The sequence below is a fragment of the Spea bombifrons genome, chromosome 6, assembly GCF_027358695.1.
Source record: "Spea bombifrons isolate aSpeBom1 chromosome 6, aSpeBom1.2.pri, whole genome shotgun sequence".
Lineage (NCBI taxonomy): Eukaryota > Metazoa > Chordata > Amphibia > Anura > Pelobatidae > Spea > Spea bombifrons.
This window is the reverse complement of record NC_071092.1, coordinates 47114279-47137410: the sequence shown is the minus strand read 5'-3', so window position 1 is coordinate 47137410 and position 23132 is coordinate 47114279. Positions and strand designations below refer to the sequence as shown.

Here is a 23132-nt window from a genome sequence, read left to right as displayed (position 1 = left end):
ACAATTAAGAAATCAAATGATAACATGGTTAATATAAATAGATTGTCTGGGGGGAAAAAAACCAGATTCCGGGGTTGTGTTCTAAGAAACGCAGAACAACGAGGAGTTAATGGGCCGGGGAATTATTCCCCACCGAGCATCGCTGGAAACGTAGCCTGAAGCCGAGGGTCCTGTAGGTTTGGTATTATAAAGCTTCAAACCCAGAGAAGAGCAGGGTAATTGTATGCTGGAGGGCCATTCCAGGCCCTGGAAGGGTTAAACCAAGTTTTGGACCTTTAACCCCTTCAATCGTTAATCGACTGGTTTAGCAAACGTTCGGACAAGCAAACCAAATAGAAACGGGGACATCGGTTATTGGGCACGAAAACCTCTCCATAGATGGCCTGGAGTCTCCGGGTGAAGCCCTGCTCCCCCAGGGTCTCCGGCTCCGATTCTTCTTTCTCCTGGCAGGGGAACACAATGGCCACACCCACTTCCCGCCTACTTTCTGCTGCTCTCCGCCCAGTTCTTTCCCACTAAAAGCCCCGCCCAGAAACGCACACTGCTAACCCCTGTCCCACATGGAGCTAGTCCCTCCTTTATGCAAAGCAGCTCCTCCGGGAGAGCTCCACGTGGCCTATGCTGGGAAGGCCCTGGGTATGGTGATTGCCCAACAAAAGAATGTAACCAATGGCATTTCAGTTTTCTATTAGGGACCCCGGTAACCTGTATAAAAGCAAAAGGCTGATGTGGTCGCCCGTATACAGAGGTGCCTCCGGCTCCCCGCGCAGGATCAAGGGGGATAAAGGCAAAGGGGATTCGGAAGCCTGGGGCCCCTTGGGACATCTGAACCCCCAGAGCAGGCAGAACCAATGAAATCTGGCATCGCTTCTCTGCATCGAACCTCACAGCCAGGCCACAAAATCATCTAATATCGGTGCGTCCCGGGCTCTGAAGTTAAACATTTTATCATTAAAGTGAAAGTGAATTAAATACATAAATAAATAAATACAGATACCGGGGTCGGGGTGGGCAGAGATTTAACACTATGACCAAACAACTGGAAAAAATCATCATCATCATTATTATGGGATCTTGTATCTGTAACTATTAATTGCCAGAAATAAAACAGAATTTTGGTGTAAAATCACAGAATTGGGCGATTTTATGGGTTTTTTTTGTAATGTTTGTGGATTTGCCGGGTCTGTTGCGGGACGAATGCTGCGTTTGGGGGGGAATCTGGATACTACGGGGTTAATATAACGGCTTCTGTCCTTGGTTCTCAAATTCTGACCATGCGTCGTTCAGCTCCATAAAAATCATCTTTGCATATTGTTCGTACGGCTGCCCGGTGGCCTGCAAAATAAAATATACCTATGATATATATATATACACATTATATACATTATATATACATTATAAACATTATATACATTATATATACATTATATACACATTATATACATTATATATACATTATATACACATTATATACATTATATATATACACATTATATATACACATTATATACATTATATATACACATTATATACATTATATATACATTATATACATTATATATACATTATATACACATTATATACATTATATATACATTATATACACATTATATACATTATATATATACACATTATATATACACATTATATACATTATATATACACATTATATACATTATATATACATTATATACATTATATATACATTATATACATTATATATATATATATATATTATACATTAATTATATATACCCGTAATATGACATTTAAATTCTCTGCTATATTTGCCCCATGCCTAGCAGAATGTTTAGGTCAAATTTGCCCATACAGTGAAACAATGTCCCTGTATTGGTTTAGTTCGCCCTCTAGTGGTTGTTGCGTTTATAGTCCCAGCTGTATATATATATATATAATTTATTTTTTATTTATTTATTGTTTTTATATAGCACCATTATAGTCCACAGCGCTGTACAAAGGGGTAAACAGGACATGCCAAGTAGTATATAACATAACAATTAGACTTACTGAAACAACAGGTGAGGAGGGCCCTGCTCAAAGAGCTTACACTCTCTCTCTCTCTCTCTCTCTCTCTCTATATATATATACAGCGCTGCAGGATATGATTGATGGTCCTATATAAATTACTAAATAATATTAATGAGAGGCTAGTATAGTTTAATCGAGATCCAATTGACATCATGATGTAAAGGATTTGTTGCCATAGCAGCAGAATTTTTATATTTATATATAAATTTATTTCTTTTATTGCGATTTCAGGGTTGGTTTTTGCTTTTATATTTAGTAAAGAAAGGAATGGCCGTTTAATGCTTAATTCCCACCTATTATTTGAGCAAGCAGGCCAAATATATAGCAACGGGAAACCAACAGTTTTTTCTGCAGCTATGGCAACAAACCCTATCAGCCGTAATCTCAGGTGTTTTTTTTTTTACTTACTTTGTCTGGATGTACTACGAGGACGGCTTTTCGATAAACCTTCTTCACTTGTTCCGGGGTCACCAGGTCCGCCATGCTGACCGCTTTCCACTTAGTCTCTCCTGACCACAGCACCGTATGCATGGTGGAGAGGAGAGCCCGGATGTTCCGCTCCTTACCCTCAATCCAGTCTAATATCTGAAAATAAGGTTTTCTCTGTAAGAAAATTCACTTTTCTGGTTTGTTTAGCGGTGGCCGGAGGTAACATACGGGGGGGGCAGTTTACTAAAGGTGTGTTATATCTTTCACTGATTGACACTAAGATCCCTAAAGCGGATCTCCCGCCATATTTTCTAATCCTAAACTGAAATAAAAAAATAAGCAAGATTCTGAATGGATGTTCTAAATCAGCTGACACTCTCTAAATATTAACCCCTTAATAGCCCACTGTGAAGATTCTATGTAGCGAGTTCCTAAATGTGTTACTCCAACGGCGCTAATACCGGTCGTCATGGCAACCCTTACTTGTCATTATTTAATGGAGTCCACCTGCATTCAAGCAGGGATATCAACCATAGCATACTGGGAGCAACAGCACTCAGTAGGACTCTTCGCTATCATCAGATCGACGTAGGATAGGAAGGAATGAGCTCCAGGCCGGAGAATCTGCCCCCCGACCCTGAGATTGGGGCAAAAAACCCCTGAGACTCGGGGGCTCCCCTGAGAGCTCCCCGGTTTGCCGACGCCTCTCCGCTGGTTCTCTCAGCCTCACCTTTAACTTCTCGGGGTCCATGTCCTTGGACATCTCCTCTTTCCTCATCTCGGCGATGGTCCGGGGTCCTTTCCTTTCTTTGTGTGCGTTGAATCCTTGGCCGGAGAGCAAATCCTCGAAATTGTCGCCGGAAAACTTCTGTTTATCTTAAACCAAAAATAAATTCATCCTATAAATCCGGGGCGGCTTAATGGATCTTCCCACCTCGATGGACGGGGGGGGGGGGGGTAATACTCGCTTGGTACCTGCCACGACAAAGTGACCGGGACATTACTGCCCCTTCTCATCGGCTCATTGCTCCAGCTGACTACTCCCATCATCCTCAGGCGGTTCAACCCATCAAACCCTCAGCAAAACAGGTACCTGTCAAAACTCACCGGTTCCGGGGGCCGCCTTGCCTTTCTCGCTGTGCCCCCCGCCGCCGCCGGGGGCAGAGAAGCTGATATTGTAATTGGGTCTGTTCTGCGGGGAGGAGTGCGACATGTTGGCTGGGGGTTTGGTCTGAGTCTGTTGCCAGTTATACCCCGCGTTCTGCTGCCGGCCGGACCCTCCGACGTGCTGCGGCGAGCTAGCCGGTGGAAACCCCCCTCCGCATCCCGTTGGCGTGGTCGGCTTACTGGCAAACGCAGAACCTAGAGATATGCCAGGAATAAACCAAAATCAGCTAAAAACCCTAGAAAAGGGTTACTCTGCAAACATAACATTTTTAGGCTCAAATGACAACATAAATAAATGATTAAATAAATTAATTAATTCAGTTTACCCGATAAATTGGCGCCCAACGTCCCGAGGTCAGCAAAGGGGTCGAGGTTCTGCGGCTTGGGCTGATGGATAGGAGTGCCGTGCGGTGACCCAGTGGGGCTGGTAGCTGCCGATCTGCTTCCCACGCCTAAACCGCCTGGGAGTTCCGAAACACGGAATATTAAAACATAAAGGGATTATCGGCATTTATATCGACGCTAACGCCATATATTTCACTTTGTGTTCTTTATATAAATATTAAATATTATTATTATTATTTATTGTTTGTATAGCGCCATCATATTCCGCAGCGCTGTACAATACTTATTTATGTGGGTTTTTTATGGTGATATTTTTTGCCTTTTCTGTTGCTTTTTGGTGTCAGTTTGTGTCAAGCAGTCACAATTTTGTTTTTTCCCCTGTTTCTTTTTATAAACCACAAAAAAAATGTAAAAAAAATATTTTTTAAATATTAAAAAAAATGCATTTTTTGGGGATGGAAAAAAATAAAAAAATAGACTATAAGACTATAGATAATTTATCTCACTATTAAATGTAGTTTGACTCTTTCAGTACCAGAGCGATGCATATCCCCACTCACTAAGTCAGGAGTTCCAGTCCCTACATTCCAAGGGTCTGACACAGCTAGAAGAGACGACTCGATACGTTAGGGACAGAGGGCTCGGCTCGCAGGCTTACGATCTAGAGGCTGTTTAGTAAAAGGTCCGTATAAAGACCTTCACTGAGCTTACCTGGCGTGGTGCCGCTCCAATTCCACGTACCTGAAACGTCGGGCTGAATTGAAACGGAAGGAGGTGCTAACAAAAAAAGAAACGTATATAGATGAGCGATAAAATAATAATTAAATACATAATTCCATGCTTTATAAATGGATAAAACGGATTATTCCTAGCAGAATAAAACTCAGGATGCAAAAGATCCGCTAGACAATAAATAACTGTGAGTAAAACATTTTACTTGACTGAAGAGGTGGTAGATAAGCGGGACAGCCTCCCAGCAGAAGTGGTAGTGGCTAAAACAGTGAGGAAATTTAAATATGCATGGTGCAGGCCTATGGCTCCTGAGTCTTTACAGCAGGAAAAACTGGCAAACGAGATGAGCCGAACGGGGATTGTTTCTCTGTTTCTAAAATAAGGAGTAATTATAAAGTATTATTTTTGAGGGTTTTACTTTATTGGTTTGTCCTCTCTACGAGAACACAAGGAATTTAACTGCAAGAATCTAGTAATGGTACCAGGAAGAAATACTTTTATTACTACTATTACTAATACTAATAATAATTATTATATTACTTATAAATTATTAATTAATTATAATTATTAACACTTATATTGTTGTTATTAAAACTTATTTTATTAACACTTATACTATTATATTAGTGTTTATTAATTAGTATTATAATAATAACAATATGTGTTAATAATAATAATAAATGTGTTCATAATAATAACAATAATTATTAACACATATAATTATTATTATTAACACGTATATTGTTAATAATAATAATAATAGCACTTATTTTATTAACACATACTATTATATTAGTGATATTAATATTATTATTGTTATTAACACCTTTATTATTATTATTATTATTTTTAACACTTATTATTATTGTTATTATTATTATTATTAACACATTTATTATTTCTTATACTATTATATTAGTGATATTATTACTGTTAATATGATTATTATTATTATTATTAACACATACTATTATATTAGTGATGTTAATATTATTATTGTTATTATTATTATTATTATTATTAACACTTCTATTAATACATTTATTATTATTATTATTATTAACACTTATACTATTATATTAGTGATGTTAATATTATTATTGTTATTATTATTAAAAGCTTTATTATTAACACTTTTTATGATTATTATTATTATTAACACATTTATTATTATCATTTCTTATACTATTATATTATTTTTATTATTGTTATTATGATTATTATTATGAGTAAAATCGGACAGCCACAGAAAAATGGTTCTTTCCCTCTAGGTTTCCGCCGCTGGGCGGCCATTCTGTTTTCTGGTTTTCGGATAGTACTTTTTCCTCACCCATATTGAACGGGTCGATGTGGACTGTCGGGGACGGACTTCGGGTCGTATGTATGAAAGCGTCTCTGCTGCCGGTATTTGAAGTGCTGAGGAACGACCCCAGTAGGTCCTTGGCCGGCGGCTGAGGACTGCAGCCAAACGGATCGAAAGTGGCAGCTGGAGTTTTATAAACAGAAAATAAATGACGTTACTTTACTAAAAGAGGGTGGTAGATATGTGGAACAGCCTCCCAGCAGAAATGGTAGAGGCTAATACAGTGAGGGATGAGAAAATCATAAAATTACCTTCTCCGATCCTGGGAGACTGGGATGGAGACGGCGAGGCCGCTGACCGTCTCGGGGTGGACTGAGCAGAGCCCATCCCTTCGGTTTGGAAGAGGGTCTCCCCGGTTCCCTGAGGCGCACCCCCAAAAATATCATTCAATAAGTCTGAGTTTGAGGGGGGTGGTTTTGGCTGGGAAGGAGGAGTGCGGCTCACAGCACTCCCATCCAGACACAGCAGGTCTACATCCTCAGCGGGGGCGGAAGGAGCCGGCGGGGGGGCTTTTTTGTGCTTTGGGGTCCCGTGTAGCTTCTCGCCGCTCGTGTTACTGTGCTGGCTGGAGAGGGAGAGGAGTTCGTCGTCCGACTGCTCGCTCTCCTCGTGGACCAACGCCGCGCGATCCTCCGCCACGGGGTGCGAGCCGGACTTCTCTGACCTTTGTTCTTAGAAAACAAAAATTTTGGTGAATTGAGTTCAGAGGAGATAAAAAAAAAAAACAAAAAGAAAGACATTTATAAACGAGTATTTTCCCATAAAAATCCTGCTCAGTGCACACAACGTTCAAAAGTTTGGGGTCACTCAGCTGTTTGCATGGAAAACAAGGACATTTCTGGATGTGACATCATTACAAAAAGGATTTCTAACCAACACTGAGACTTTTATACTTAAACTTGGATCAGCAAACACAACGTGCCATTGGAACACAGGAGTGATGGGAGTGATAAAGGGCCATTGGAACACAGGAGTGATGGGAGTGATAAAGGGCCATTGGAACACAGGAGTGATGGGAGTGATAAAGGGCCATTGGAACACAGGAGTGATGGGCGTGATAAAGGGGCATTGGAACACAGGAGTGATGGGAGTGATAAAGGGCCATTGGAACACAGGAGTGATGGGAGTGATAAAGGGGCATTGGAACACAGGAGTGATGGGAGTGATAAAGGGCCATTGGAACACAGGAGTGATGGGAGTGATAAAGGGGCATTGGAACACAGGAGTGATGGGCGTGATAAAGGGCCATTGGAACACAGGAGTGATATGAGTGATAAAGGGCCATTGGAACACAGGAGTGATGGGCGTGATAAAGGGGCATTGGAACACAGGAGTGATGGGAGTGATAAAGGGCCATTGGAACACAGGAGTGATGGGAGTGATAAAGGGCCGTTGGAACACAGGAGTGATGGGAGTGATAAAGGGCCTCTGTACGCCTATGAAGAGATTCCATTAAAAATCAGCCGTTTCCAGCTACAATAGTCATTTACAACATTAACCCCGTCTGCGCTGGATTTCTGATCCATTTCATGTTATTTTAATGGGCAAAACCTGCTCTTCTTTCAAAAACAAGGAATTTTCTAAGTGACCCCAAACTTATTTCCCATAAAACAAGCCTTTCTGTCCAGGGGGTGGAGGAGTAAATAACTGTTTTAATGGAAATTATTTCTCGCATAACTTTCTTCATACGCGTCAAAGATTATGTGACGAGATATAAAAAGGATCCGCCGCGCAGACGCAAGAAAACTCCGTCAAATAACAAAACGAATCTGATCAACGACAGACGCGGACGGACCGGTGAGAACGGGACCAAGATATTAAAGCAGCTGCTTTAAAACTAGAGGGTCAGAGGCTTAGAATGTCTTTACTTTACTGAGATGGTAGTAGATAAGTGGAACAGCCACCCAGCAGAAGTGGTAGACGCTAATGCAGCGGGGGGATTTAAACACGCGTGGGATATTCTATGTGTTCATACGTATGTATAATTCAGATCTATACCTTGCCAACTCAAAGAGGAGAAGAATGTGCTCTGTCCTGGGGTCTTTATGTTGTCTTGATGCTGTTCGGTAGGAGCTTTACCTGTGAAACACGCGTGTAACACGTATCAGTGAGGGAACATGCGCTCTGAGATCCCGAGGATCATATACAGAGACTCACAGTCCTTACCGCCAGCTGCCTGAGCGTCCTGGAGTTCCTGATGGGAGGAAAAAAGTATGGCGGGGTTAATGTCTTTGGACGGGAAGTGTTCCCACGGGGGCGTCAGGTCCGTCTGTCTGTCCGTGGCTTCCATCTCCAGCTCCAGAGTGGCGTGGAACAGCTGCGGGTATTTCTCGGGAGAGTCGCACGCATCCAGCTCCGGCCTGGGAGTCACAAAGCGGGACTTTAAAGAAAAGCACGGGTGGAAAAATATTTACGCGCATGCGCGATTACTCCGTGGCGACTGCCCCCTTAGACACCGAGCCCCACTCGCTTGTTTAGAGTGCGGTCGGAAGAGGCACACGAGAGGCAGACATTGCAACAGAGTTTTGTTTCAATGTCCATATTATTTACCATAAAAGAAGGAAAAAAGTGTTGTTTCCATAGTAACAGACACATTTTTTCACAATACCCCCCAAATTAGGCACTCCCCTCCGCTCCCTGATTGGCCGCACAGTTGGTTATCTTTCTCAGGACTAAAGAAATGGAAAAATACCCATTTTTTATTTATTGGACGGTAAATAAAACCGTTTATAGAAAATTCAAAAATAAAAATAGATTTTTTTTATTGTTTTTTGTTGTTTTTTTTATACTGAAAATACTCACTTTGTAAATTTGAGCGTAGCGGTGTCCAGCGCTATGAATCCCGTATGGAACTGAATCTGGAATATCTGAGTATTTGTCATCTGAAGTGGGAAACAAAAAGACAGCGGATGACATCATAAAGTAACAGAATATTTGGCCGGTAAGAAAACGGGGCGAGAATTCTATCGGGCGGTGAGACTTTATTTTGTGTTATTTTGAGGATATTTACTAAATAGAGACTGTTCACCAAAAACTGAGGTCTGCGGGGGGCAAAACTATCAATAACTACAAAAATATCCTTTCCTGAACTTCTCACCTTAGCTTGAAGTCTTCCTCCAATGGTGGACCTCATATGGGAAACGGAGACCACCACATCCCCGTGAACTGTGACCCCCAGCGGAATGACCACCTTCCCGTCCTGAACACGATACTCCCTTCAAAACATTACACGATATTAACCCGTTTCATCAACAGTAATATAACCCCCCGCGCTGTATACAGTAATATAACCCCCCCAGCGCTGTATACAGTAACATAACCCCCAGCGCTGTATACAGTAATATTACCCCCAGCACTGTATACAGTAATATATCCCCCAGAGCTGTATACAGTAATATAACACCAGCGCTGTATACAGTAATATAACCCCCAGCGCTGTATACAGTAATATAACCCCCAGCGCTGTATACAGTAATATAACCCCCAGCGCTGTATACAGTAATATAACCCCCAGCGCTGTATACAGTAATATAACCCCCCCAGCGCTGTATACAGTAATATAACCCCCAGCACTGTATACAGTAATATAACCCCCAGCGCTGTATACAGTAATATAACCCCCAGCGCTGTATACAGTAATATAACCCCCAGCGCTGTATACAGTAATATATCCCCCCAGCGCTGTATACAGTAATATAACCCCCAGCGCTGTATACAGTAATATAACCCCCAGCACTGTATACAGTAATATAACCCCAGCACTGTATACAGTAATATAACCCCAGCACTGTATACAGTAATATAACCCCCAGCACTGTATACAGTAATATAACCCCCCAGCGCTGTATACAGTAATATATCCCCCCAGCGCTGTATACAGTAATATAACCCCCAGCGCTGTATACAGTAATATAACCCCCAGCGCTGTATACAGTAATATAACTCCCAGCACTGTATACAGTAATATAACCCCCAGCGCTGTATACAGTAATATAACCCCCAGTGCTGTATACAGTAATATAACCCCCACCCACTGTATACAGTAATATAACCCCCCAGCACTGTATACAGTAATATAACCCCCAGCGCTGTATACAGTAATATAACCCCCAGCGCTGTATACAGTAATAACCCCCAGCGCTGTATACAGTAATATAACCCCCAGCGCTGTATACAGTAATATAACCCCCAGCGCTGTATACAGTAATATAACCCCCAGCGCTGTATACAGTAATATAACCCCCCAGCGCTGTATACAGTAATATAACCCCCAGCGCTGTATACAGTAATATAACCCCCAGCACTGTATACAGTGATATAACCCCCAGCGCTGTATACAGTAATATAACCCCCCAGCACTGTATACAGTAATATAACCCCCCAGCGCTGTATACAGTAATATAACCCCCCAGCGCTGTATACAGTAATATAACCCCCAGAGCTGTATACAGTAATATAACCCCAGTGCTGTATACAGTAATATAACCCCCAGCGCTGTATACAGTAATATAACCCCCCAGCGCTGTATACAGTAATATAACCCCCAGCGCTGTATACAGTAATATAACCCCCCAGCGCTGTATACAGTAATATAACCCCCCCAGCGCTGTATACAGTAATATAACCCCCAGCGTTGTATACAGTAATATCACCCCCAGCGCTGCATACAGTAATATAACCCCCAGCGCTGTATACAGTAATATAACCCCCCAGCGCTGTATACAGTAATATAACCCCCAGCGCTGTATACAGTAATATAACCCCCAGCGCTGTATACAGTAATATAACCCCCAGCACTGTATACAGTAATAACCCCTCAGCGCTGTATACAGTAATATAACCCCCAGCGCTGTATACAGTAATATAACCCCCAGCACTGTATACAGTAATAGCCCCCAGCGCTGTATACAGTAATATAACCCCCAGCGCTGTATACAGTAATATAACCCCCAGCGCTGTATACAGTAATATAACCCCCCAGCGCTGTATACAGTAATATAACCCCCAGAGCTGTATACAGTAATATAACCCCCAGTGCTGTATACAGTAATATAACCCCCAGCACTGTATACAGTAATATAATCCCCCAGTGCTGTATACAGTAATATAACCCCCAGCACTGTATACAGTAATATAACCCCCCAGGGCTGTATACAGTAATATAACCCCCCACCGCTGTATACAGTAATATAACCCCCAGCGCTGTATACAGTAATATAACCCCCAGCGCTGTATACAGTAATATAACCCCCCAGCGCTGTATACAGTAATATAACCCCCCAGTGCTGTATACAGTAATATAACCCCATGCGCTGTATACAGTAATATAACCCCCACACTGTATACAGTAATATAACCCCCAGCGCTGTATACAGTAATATAACCCCCAGCGCTGTATACAGTAATATAACCCCCCAGCGCTGTATACAGTAATATAACCCCCCAGTGCTGTATACAGTAATATAACCCCCCAGCGCTGTATACAGTAATATAACCCCCAGCGCTGTATACAGTAATATAACCCCCCAGTGCTGTATTCAGTAATATAACCCCCAGCACTGTATACAGTAATATAATCCCCCAGTGCTGTATACAGTAATATAACCCCCCAGCGCTGTATACAGTAATATAACCCCCCAGCGCTGTATACAGTAATATAACCCCCAGCGCTGTATACAGTAATATAACCCCCCAGCGCTGTATACAGTAATATAACCCCCAGCGCTGTATACAGTAATAGCCCCCAGCGCTGTATACAGTAATATAACCCCCAGCGCTGTATACAGTAATATAACCCCCAGCGCTGTATACAGTAATATAACCCCCAGCGCTGTATACAGTAATATAACCCCCCAGTGCTGTATACAGTAATATAACCCCATGCGCTGTATACAGTAATATACCCCCCAGTGCTGTATACAGTAATATAACCCCCCAGCGCTGTATACAGTAATATAACCCCCACACTGTATACAGTAATATAACCCCCAGCGCTGTATACAGTAATATAACCCCCAGCGCTGTATACAGTAATATAACCCCCTGCGCTGTATACAGTAATATAACCCCCAGCGCTGTATACAGTAATATAACCCCCAGGGCTGTATACAGTAATATAACCCCCAGCGCTGTATACAGTAATATAACCCCCAGTGCTGTATACAGTAATATAACCCCCAGTGCTGTATACAGTAATATAACCCCCCAGCGCTGTATACAGTAATATAACCCCCCAGCGCTGTATACAGTAATATAACCCCCCAGCGCTGTATACAGTAATATAACCCCCAGTGCTGTATACAGTAATATAACCCCCAGCGCTGTATACAGTAATATAACCCCCCAGCGCTGTATACAGTAATATAACCCCCCAGTGCTGTATACAGTAATATAACCCCCAGTGCTGTATACAGTAATATAACCCCCCAGCGCTGTATACAGTAATATAACCCTCAGCACTTTCATTAGTCAGGGTGTCTGCTGGGTGATTAAGACTGAGCCATTCTATTGTTCCCCACAGGCAGTATGATAAGGAGTCGGGGGTTTAGTAGATCGGGGATCAGATAACAGAGCGAGATACAAACGGCTGATATGCAGCTGCCTGAAAACATTATATTATGGGGCAAAAACTGCAACTGGGTTAAAAATAAAACAATAATATTTTTGACATCTCATTTGTAATCGGATGATAAGGAATTGTTGGAAGGAGATCACTTTTAATATTTTTCCCCCCAAAGATTTAAATATTCCCCCGGTATGTATGAAATCTGTCTCACTTCATCCTTTCGTAATCCTGCATTGTGCTGAAGATCCGCGTCTCTCCGATGAGGACGTCACAGAAGGGGCGGCATCCGTTCCTCTGCTTGTTGAAACACGGGACAGGACTCAGCGTGACGGATTTGATAAGAATCGGTTTGCAGTGAGGATGAGTGGGTTTGTCTGATACCAGGTCACAGATATATCCGATGTACCTGCAAAAAAACACGCTATCCAATGAAATGATACAGATATAACTCAATAACATATGACTTGATCCAAATTATCCCCCCCCCCACATTTGTATTGTAAGGCAGTTTTACTTTACTGAGAGGGTGGTAGATAAGGGGAACAGCCTCCCAGCAGAAGTGGTAGAGGGTAATACAGTGAGGGGATTAAACATGCATGGGGTAGACATACGGCTCCTGAATCTAAGACGACACCAACGACTGATTAAAGTTTGAGTCTTTACAGCAGGACAAAGGGTGACTAGACGGGGGCCGGATGGGGCCGATCTGCCGGCAGGGTCTATCTTTATATTATAGAGTAATTATGTGGCTGCCAGGGTCCGGGTGAACGCTCCCTCATTACATGACAGGCAGATGCTGTGGGTTTCGCACCTCCGGTGTGACGGCCAGAGCCCGATTCCGGGACGCTTGGAGTTCAGCAGCTGGATTGCAGGAAAGGGATTGGAAAAGAGATGACAGAAACAGAACATGGAGCTGACGAGGACCGCGGACGCCGCACGGCCATCCTGTGAGATAAAAAGAAAACCAGATCATCGCAGGAGTCCACAAAACACAATCGGCACAACCGCACTTTAGTTCTTGTTACAATGTCACCCCTGGCAACGCATTTCACACTCGCTGGGCTTAATACAGAAACCAGATAACTAGAAAAGCCACCCGTTGTACGGCGCCGCGGAATATGATGGCGCTATATAAAATAAATCCTAAGAATAAAGCCTTGTATGCTGTATTCCGTATTCAATCCCGTTATATTTTCCCCACTAAACATTTGCGTTATGATGTCATCGTTGCCTCACCATGCAGTGGATGACGCAGACATTTTTGGGGTTCTGCTGCAGCCAGTTGTGCATGTTCTTGCAAACGGCGAATAAATTATGCAGGCTGGGAGCTTGTCTGACCGGCCAGCTGCACTCTGAGACCTGAAGGGTTAAAAAAAAGGGTACATACAGGTAATAAGTCTACAGCAAACATTGTGCGCATGTGCGTGCGCGGACAGTTATGGGGGGGGTGAAGTCTCCATACCTCCCCCAGGAGTATATTCAGAATTAACCCCTGCTAGGATGGCAAGCTAGACAGGGATAACTTCTGATACACCACTTTTCCTGTAGATGTCCAACCTTGGCTGATGCTGTCGGCGCATGTCTCAGCCAATCAGCTGAGAGCGTTGCTGATCGAGAGAACTTCTCAGCAAATCGGCTTACGATCCTCATCTGTCGGCCTTAGTTAAAATTCTCTTAGGGAAGGAGCATTTAATGACCGTCTACGAACACATCTCTCTGTGCTTTACTTTATGGTGGTTGGTAAGCGGAACAGCCTCCCAGCAGAAGTGGTAGAGGGTAATACAGTGAGGGTATTAAACATGCATGGGATAGACATACGGCTCCTGAATCTAAGACGACACCAACGACTGATTAAGGTTTGAGTCTTTACAGCAGGAGAAACGGGCGACTAGACGGGGGCCAGATGGGGCCGATCTGCCGTCAGTTTAATGACGTTTGGAATAAATCAGGTTTTTTAGATGAATTTTTTTTGCTGAAAAGGTTAAAATGAAGCCCATACCCTGTTGTGGAACTTGGCGCTGCGGTAGGACTTCGGAGACAAGTTGAACACCGTGTAACGATCCAGATGGCGAGAATCTAGGAAGGAGCGCACGTCTTCTATATGGTTACGGAATCCCAACTCAACCCCCTCTGCCGGGAACGACATCACTGGGGAGAGAGGGTTATAAAAAGTGGATGAAACAAATATATACATAATTATTTTTAACAAAAATAAAATGATCAAAATATTGATGTTTCCTAGTTTATAAAACCATTTGAATAAAGTGATGCCTCTTAACCCCTTCAGTCCCAGGGGTTTTTGGTACCTCAAGTCCCGGAGCAATTTTGCCATTTTTGTCGGTTCAGCGATTATTCTGTTTTCCTGTGAATAGCGTATCCATGGAAACGATATATTGTTTTTTCATGGGGAGATAGAGCTTTCTTTTGATATCATAGTTGGATGATTAGCTGAATTTTTTTTTTACATTTTCCCTCTGAATCCTCACAAATTTAGGTAAAGTGATGGAAAATCCCCTCCAAGTTCATCAATTCAGGTGTCCTGATTTCAGAAATACCTAATTTATATAGATTTTCCAGACTTTCCCAGCACCAGGGAGCATACTATAAGGTGTACAATTTTGTATAATTTTTATGCCTATGGCTTAACGGGTTTGGGGGTTGTGAACGGGGGCAGGAGGGTTATACTGGGTAGATGTTATGCTAGGGCAATGGTATGTAAGGTTTTTTTAATTTTTTTATTATTATCATCTTTTTTATATATATTTTTTAATTTTTTTATTTAATTTATTTTTTTTATTTTTTTGTATTTTTTTTATATACGGTATATTTTTTTTTAAATGGTCAGAGGTCCTCTTAGGGACCTCCTGAACATGTTCTTAATGCCAGTGATGTCACAATGATTACTTTTTTTTTTTTTTTTTAGTATTATTTATATTATTATTTTAATGATTTTTTTATTATTATTTTTTAAATGAATAACCGTTTTTTTTTCCTTCTCTGTTTCAGGACAGGGGGGGGGGTGAGAGAGATGGTTTCTCACTCCCCTCCCCGCGATCCCCCTGCACCGATCACACTGAGATCTCTATGCAGGTCCTCACAGAGAAACCCCACCGGGTTTCTCAGCTGTCTTTTATTGACGAGTCTAATCAAGGACCATTAACTTCCCTATGACCTCATAGCTCCATTACATCACACCTCGTGCATTTTGTGTAACCGTTTCATATCGGAAGCAGCGGAGAATGAATTAAAGTGTAAAACCGCTTACCGATAATCCGCGTGGTAATATATGAAATATCCAGCTCTCCTTTTGTGTAACTAAGGGGAAGAAATCATGGAAAAATCATCAAAATCTCATAAAATGTAACACTTTCAACAAAACGTATTGTTATTTTAATGCATGTGAACTTTTACAAAGTATCCATCCAATCACACATTTCATTTGGTGATCGGAACGCATAATAACTGGAAACGATGAAAAACATTCATAGCCGTAACGCAGCCAATCAGGGGCAAGAATTGTCAAACCACAGAGGAGAAGGGGAGCTGCAGCTTCTACTCCTAAAGGATCCATATTAAAGTACCCGTAAAGTTCTTTAATATGCATTCTTATTCTGTGGGGCTGTCCGGGACATTAAACTGTCCCTTTAAATAAAAAAACTACAAAAAAGATTAAGAAAACCTTTTATGAGGATTGCTTTAAAAGTTTGCATTTAAAATTTGATTATTGAAAATGAGTACTTTCAACTGAATATTTTAATTAAAAAAACCATAAAAATACAACTTTCTGCGTGGGCCGACCAATGGGATTCCAATGCAGGCTGCACTGAAGGATCATGGGAGACGGAGGAGAATTTGCATGAATTGCCCCATCTATGGATCTGGTGAATGTCGGAGCCGAAAAATATGAATCTTAATCATTTAAATCCAGAAAATATAATAAAAATGATAATATCACAGCCCTTCTTGTTTCTCCCGTCGTCTACAACGAAATCAATGAAAGGGTCCAATATTTTGTAACAATTGGTGCATTTACCTGGCCACGGACTGCATTACTTTAGTAGAGGTGTCTTTTAAGGTGTCCTTAAGGTTGTCCTTCAAGTTGCTGAAGAGACGTCCTGCTCCTCCTTTCACAATGTCCAGGAGACCCCCACCATAATTGGCCTCCATGTCCGGAGATGAGGCCTCTGGAAAAGAGGGGGATTCGGGCAATTTCAGAATATATATATATATTACGTAATCTGTGCATTTTCCAAATAATGGAAACTTTCTGACTTTTTTTTCAGAAACTGTAGACAAAAACCGTGACCCCTTAACATACTGTCTGCGAGAAAAAACAGAATGACTCGGGAGTCTATGGCGGAACGGATTTCATTAGCATCGCCATAAAGCATCAGCTCAGTGTGGTGTTTGAGCCGGGAAAGTCACCCAAAATATCACATGACTGACAGCGACGGCGGCTCCAGGTCTGCAGATAAAGGGGGTTTATTGGGAAAAAATGAGATATATTTTTTTTGCTATATATATATATTCTATATTGCTTTATACAGCGCTGGGGGTTATTACTGTATAGAGCGCTGGGGGGTTATTACTGTATAGAGCGCTGGGGGGTTATTACTGTATACAGCACTGGGGGTTATATTACTGTATACAGCGCTGGGGGTTATTACTGTATACAGCGCTGGGGGATTATATTACTGTATACAGTGCTGGGGGGTTATTACTGTATACAGCGCTGGGGGTTATATTACTGTATACAGTGCTGGGGGGGTATATTACTGTATACAGCGCTGGGGGTTATATTACTGTATACAGCGCTGGGGGGGTATATTACTGTATACAGCGCTGGGGGGGTATATTACTGTATACAGAGCTGGGGGGGTTATTACTGTATACATCCCCTAAAAAGTTCACCAGAAAAGTTTGCCAATTACTTTCATTAAATTCATTTATTTTTTGCAGGGTCCGATGACATCATCAGATCATCTTTAAATATTAGGGACACTTAGAAGTATTTTCCTTCCAGCGGATACAATGTATCTGTTTGTGTAACCGACCGGCTTCGTCAATGTTGTTGATATTAAAAGAAAGGAGGTCGACAGATATTCTCTCGCTGCGCTGTGTAATGAATATCAAATTATTAAATATTCATGGCGAGCTCCCCCGTCGCCACACAATGAGTGCGATTAATCAGATTGTGAAGTGGGCTGAAGATCCATATATGAATATATACCGGTATATACTAATATATATAAAATATCTATATAATATATACTAATATATACTAATTTATACTAATATATCTATATAATATATACTAATATATATACGGTATATATATATATAGCATTCTGAAAGGATTCTGCCACAAATTGATGACATCATATTTTTTAGGCAGTAAAATAAACCTTCTAGACAGATGATGATGTCATCAGAATCAAAGTAATGAAACAAGAAGACATCAAATATTCTTTCTGCTTACAAACTTTGTATGAAGCGTGCTGTTTATGTAAAGGGGGCTCCGGCACTTATGGCTCCTGGGAGGTCTCTTTAAATTCCCATTTGCTGTCCCCGTTACAAATCCATGGGCTGATGCCGCAGAACCCCCCCCCATTTGCCCCTTTTCTGCGCATGAGAGGAGTTCAGCTGATACTCACCTCCAGGCACGTCTAGCGCTGTCTCGTACTCACACAGAACTCGTTGAGTAGAGATGTCCCGGAGTATAAACTGTCCCTTTAATAGGAAGTGTAAAAGAAACCCATTTGCCACCCAGTCCTACAATCTGCCTTGATTTTGTGGCAAGTGGCTCCATGCGCGCTGTCGGACCCCCGCAGTCAGTATCTGGAGCTCCCCAGGTAATTAATGCCATTTACCAACCCCCGGCGTCCCCTGCGGGTCACAGCGCAGCTCGGCATCAAACACACCACGCGTTAGTTAAAGTAGGCGGTGATCGTGTGCGGTGCGGGCCACGGTGCTGCGCGGGTCACGGTGCTGCGCGGGTCACGGTGCTGCGCGGCGGTGTAATGTGCATGGAGACTGCAGGGAATGTGCACCAAAAATACACATTTTTTTAAACTAAAAATATAAAATATTTTGCCTTATTCCAGCTCGGGAGTCTCACGCATTCCTCGTGCGCAGGGATCCTGCCGGTGACTTTAGATTTCTCTTTGCCCCCGTAGGACAGGACTCTGTTTACCCGGTTATATAAATAGCCGTCATGTTCTTGGAAGGGGTCCATCCCTCCGAAGCCACCTCTAAGAACAGCGGAGGGGCACGAGCGGACGAGTTCTACCCCTTGTGAACGAACGCGTCCGCTGCAGAAGCGATCCGATTCCCTGTGAAGTTGGTAGAATTCCCAGAATGAATTCACTTTCATAAAAGCCCAGTCTACAAAGCGCCGCGTCGGCGTTTTTATTAATCGTCTCTCTATCCGGCCAAAGAGGCGAGCGACCCAGCGAGGAAACGGTTAAATGTGCCGAATTTAACGGCTTTAGAATTACTTCATTTCCGATTTCCCGGATTTTACTCTTTATTCGTGAAAAAAATGTCTCTACCGGAGAGAAGCGGGCGAAGAAAGAAGGCAGAAGAAGAAGCAAGAGGAAACAAAAACGGAGCTGCGTGAAAAGAGACGGGGACAACACTGAGAGAGCGCGAGAGAGAGGGAGACCCCCGCCAAGCCCGCCACTGACAGCGAGGGGATTTAAACATGCGCGGGATAGACATACGGCTCCTGAATCTAAGACGAGACCAACGACTGATTAAGGTTTGAGTCTTTACAGCAGGAGAAACGGGCGGCTAGACGGGGGCCGGATGGGGCCGATCTGCCGGAAAATTCTACATTTCTCTAAAATATAAAAATTCCGGACTGTGCCTTTAAGTCATCAGAATTCTAAGTGTATTAAAAATTCTAATTAACCAAATGACTGAGAATTCCTGCTGTATGATGTCATTTTTATTTCTCATTAACTCTCTTAGGGAATATATAGAATGAAGAGGGGGCGGAGTCTTGATGGTTTCATCCAATGGCCGCAGCTCTTCGCTTCCTAAACCAGAAACCGGAAATTATAATTCATTTGCGTTGATTTGCTAAGTGCCAGCCGGCTCTGCAGAGCATCCCCCCCCCCCCGCAATGCCTGCAGCACATCACCGGGAAAGGCTGAACGCCAGGAGAAGACGGCGGTCTGTATGTGCTTTAGTTAAGCACTTTATTTTACTTCACTGAGAGGGTGGTAGATAAGTGGAGCAGTCTCCCGGCAGAAGTGGTAGAGGGTAATACAGTGAGGATATTAAACATGCGCGGGATAGACATCCGGCTCCTGAATCTAAGACGAGACCAACGACTGATTAAGGTTTGAGTCTTTACAGCAGGAGAAACGGGCGCCTAGACGGGGGCCGAATGGGGCCGTCTTTTTTTTTTTTTGATGATTAAAGAAAAATGGTGTCCGAGAGAAAATTAAATCTATTGTCGAAGTTAAATGGGCCAAAATAGAAAAAATACCTCGCTACGTATGTTTTTTTGGGACCTTCGCGTCTTCGGGTGAAGAAGAGACCTCTGAGGTCTCAAAAGCCTGTGTAACATTAGATCTTTTTTTTATGTGGCCTGATAACGGGTACCGATTTTAACTATGTGCAAAGAAAACTATAACCCCCCCCTCACACCCCAATCATCATAAAACAGCCCCTTCTCGACATGAGTTATCAGCCAGGATCTTAAGACTAAGCGAGGAGGAGACCGACGAGGACAAAACTGCTTTTCTTGTCTGAAAATGCAAATGATCATCAGCACAAAGAAGTGATTTTTTTTCCAAGGTCGTGTAGGAGATGCAAGGATTCAGGAGACATCTCCCCCCTGCGCCCCCCCATACAGAATTTGGATGAGAATCGCATTATGGACGAGGAATGAAAGAAAAGCTACGCGAAGGCCTCATATATACATCTATATATATATATATATATATACCGTATATATCAAGCATTTAAAATGTAACCATTTTTGCTTATTCTTAACAGAAAAAGATTTGTAGCAAGAACAGTAGATACCAAGAGCTGCCGCCCAGCAGAAGTGGTAGCGCCAACAAAATCAACAATGTTTAGAATCCATATAACAAGAATCTCAAAAGCAAATACGATTTGAGGTTTTTTAGGCAAGAATGGGCAGATAGAATGATATTTTTCATCATATTTGTTCCAATGTCTCATTTGAAAGCCGTCACCAGCCGAAGAGCGTTATCTGAGCATAACGAGGAATTAGTAGCCATGCAGCTCAGACCTCAGCAGTCCCGGCCTCGTTCAGCTCTTCATACACAGACTGAGCCCAGTGAGCTTACAATCCGCAGAATGCATGAACGGTCGCCCAGGTGTATTATGACTCCGTTAGATTGTAAGCTCTGCAGTCCACAACTAACCATTAAGCAACGTAGAATCTACTATATTGTAAATGATCATTTATTGATTTGATGCCCGAATTGCCCCTTTTACTACACAAATACCCAGGCATTTACAGATTTTCGGGGCAAAAAGTGCATCTCACCCCCCAACATGCACATGACATGCCAGTGACGAATGACCATTGTCTTCCAGCTGTTAAAGGACCCAAGTGGCTGGCTGAGTGCCATGAGAGTGATATCCCCGCCAGCCCAGCCCTCCCTGCAGGCCTCGCTCCTGCACAGCATGTAAAGGGTGTAAAAATATGCTGCAGGTGCATGAGAGGGTAACATGCCGGCCCCTCCCCCACTCTGTGCAGGACCAGTCCCCCCAGTATCAGGTACCAGCCCCCCTAGTACCAGTCCCCCCAGTATCAGGTACCAGCCCACTCAGTATAATGTACCAGTCCCCCCAGTATTGGGAACCAGTGCCCCCAGTATCAGGTACCAGTCCCCCCAGTATTATGTACCAGTCCCCCCAGTATTATGTACCAGTACCCCCCAGTATTGGGAACCAGTCCCCCCAGTATTATGTACCAGTCCCCCCAGTATTGGGAACCAGTCCCCCCCCCAGTATTATGGACCAGTCCCCCCAGTATTATGTAGCAGTACCCCCCAGTATTGGGAACCAGTCCCCCCCAGTATTATGTGCCAGTACCCCCCAGTATTATGGACCAGTACCCCCCAGTATAAGTTACCAGTCCCCCCCCAGTATCAGGTACCAGTCCCCCCAGTATTGTGTACCAGTCCCCCCAGTATCAGGTACCAGTCCCCCAGCATGCGGCGCGTTCGGTACCTGAGCTGTCCATGGTGCTGCTCTCCGGCGGCCTGGCCGGGCTCCTCGCTGCTGGTGATGCCGGGAGAGCTGCTCCTGCCGCCGGCCCGCTCACTGCCTGCCCGCCTCCCGGCCGCTCCGCCCGGTTACTCGGCTCCCCGTTGGACTCCACCAGCTGCAAAGATTCATAACCATCGTTACTGGGCTTTTTCCGGTAGCTCCCGAGCAGGCTCATGGGGCATCTGGCGGCGGCCCTGGATGCTGCTGCTGCTGCCTGCCCTCCCTGTCACCGCTCCCGGGGCCGCCCCCGCCACACCCCCGGTCCTGGGACTCCGCCCCCGCCTGCCCCCCCCCCCCCGTGACTGGAAAGCAGGTTCCTTTGTGTCGGCCGATCACCAGAAGACAATAACCCCCCCATTACCCCCCTCCCCTCATTACCCCCCCTCCCCTTATTACCCCCTCCCCTCATTACCCCCCCTCCCCTTATTACCCCCTCCCCGGATATTTACATCTTTTCACAAATCTTATTTTTAGAATCTTCATTTTTTTTCATTATTGCTTTTTCTTACAGTTTATGGGCCATATGGCTGCAAATGGGGGCCGAATGTAATCTCTCCACCTGAATCTCTGATTCTGTCTTTCTGTCTCTTTTTATCTCTGTCGCTCTATCCCTCCCCGTCTCTAAAGAAGATTTTTATTACTACTATTCAAAATATTCTTTTTTACCCCAGTTCTAGTTTTTGCCCCATAATATAATGTTTTCAGGCAGCTGCATATCAGCCGTTTGTATGATTCTCGCTCTGTTATCTGATCCCCGATCTACTAAACACCCCGACTCCTTATCATACTGCCTGTGGGGAACAATAGAATGGCTCAGTCTTAATCACCCCGTCAGACACCCTGACTGAAGAAAGTCTATGGAGGAACGGACTTCATTAGCATCGCCATAAAGCATCAGCTCAGTGTGGTGTTTGAGCTGGGAAAATCACCCAAAATATCACATGACTGACAGCAACGGCGGCTCCAGGTCTGCAGATAAAGGGAGATTATTGGAACAAAATTAGATAAAACCCGACATTACTGTATACAGCGCTGGGGGGTTATATTACTGTATACAGCGCTGGGGGTTATATTACTGTATACAGCGCTGGGGGTTATATTACTGTATACAGCGCTGGGGGTTATATTACTGTATACAACGCTGGGGTTATTACTGTATACAGTGCTGGGGGTTATATTACTGTATACAGCGCTGGGGGGGTTATATTACTGTATACAGCGCTGGGG

At 43.3% G+C, this 23132-nt stretch overlaps 1 protein-coding gene and 1 long non-coding RNA gene across 2 annotated transcripts in view; both read right to left on the bottom strand.

The window, feature by feature from the left end:
* LOC128500782 (uncharacterized) overlaps positions 1-23132 on the bottom strand; it is a 45865-nt gene that overhangs the window by 9690 nt on the left and 13043 nt on the right. The gene's annotated exons all lie outside the window — the stretch shown is intronic.
* Positions 1143-22109, bottom strand: DNAJC6 (DnaJ heat shock protein family (Hsp40) member C6). The gene is made up of 19 exons (XM_053470046.1): positions 21867-22109; positions 16684-16834; positions 15916-15965; positions 14650-14798; positions 13887-14009; positions 13462-13595; positions 12862-13056; positions 9183-9300; positions 8888-8967; positions 8252-8445; positions 8084-8164; positions 6337-6756; positions 6053-6208; positions 4702-4767; positions 3972-4106; positions 3586-3840; positions 3209-3354; positions 2458-2634; positions 1143-1335 (listed from the first exon to the last, which is right to left on the bottom strand). Exons 1-19 carry the CDS (start codon positions 22078-22080, stop codon positions 1234-1236), a joined length of 2946 nt encoding a protein of 981 aa, XP_053326021.1. The 5' UTR covers positions 22081-22109; the 3' UTR covers positions 1143-1233.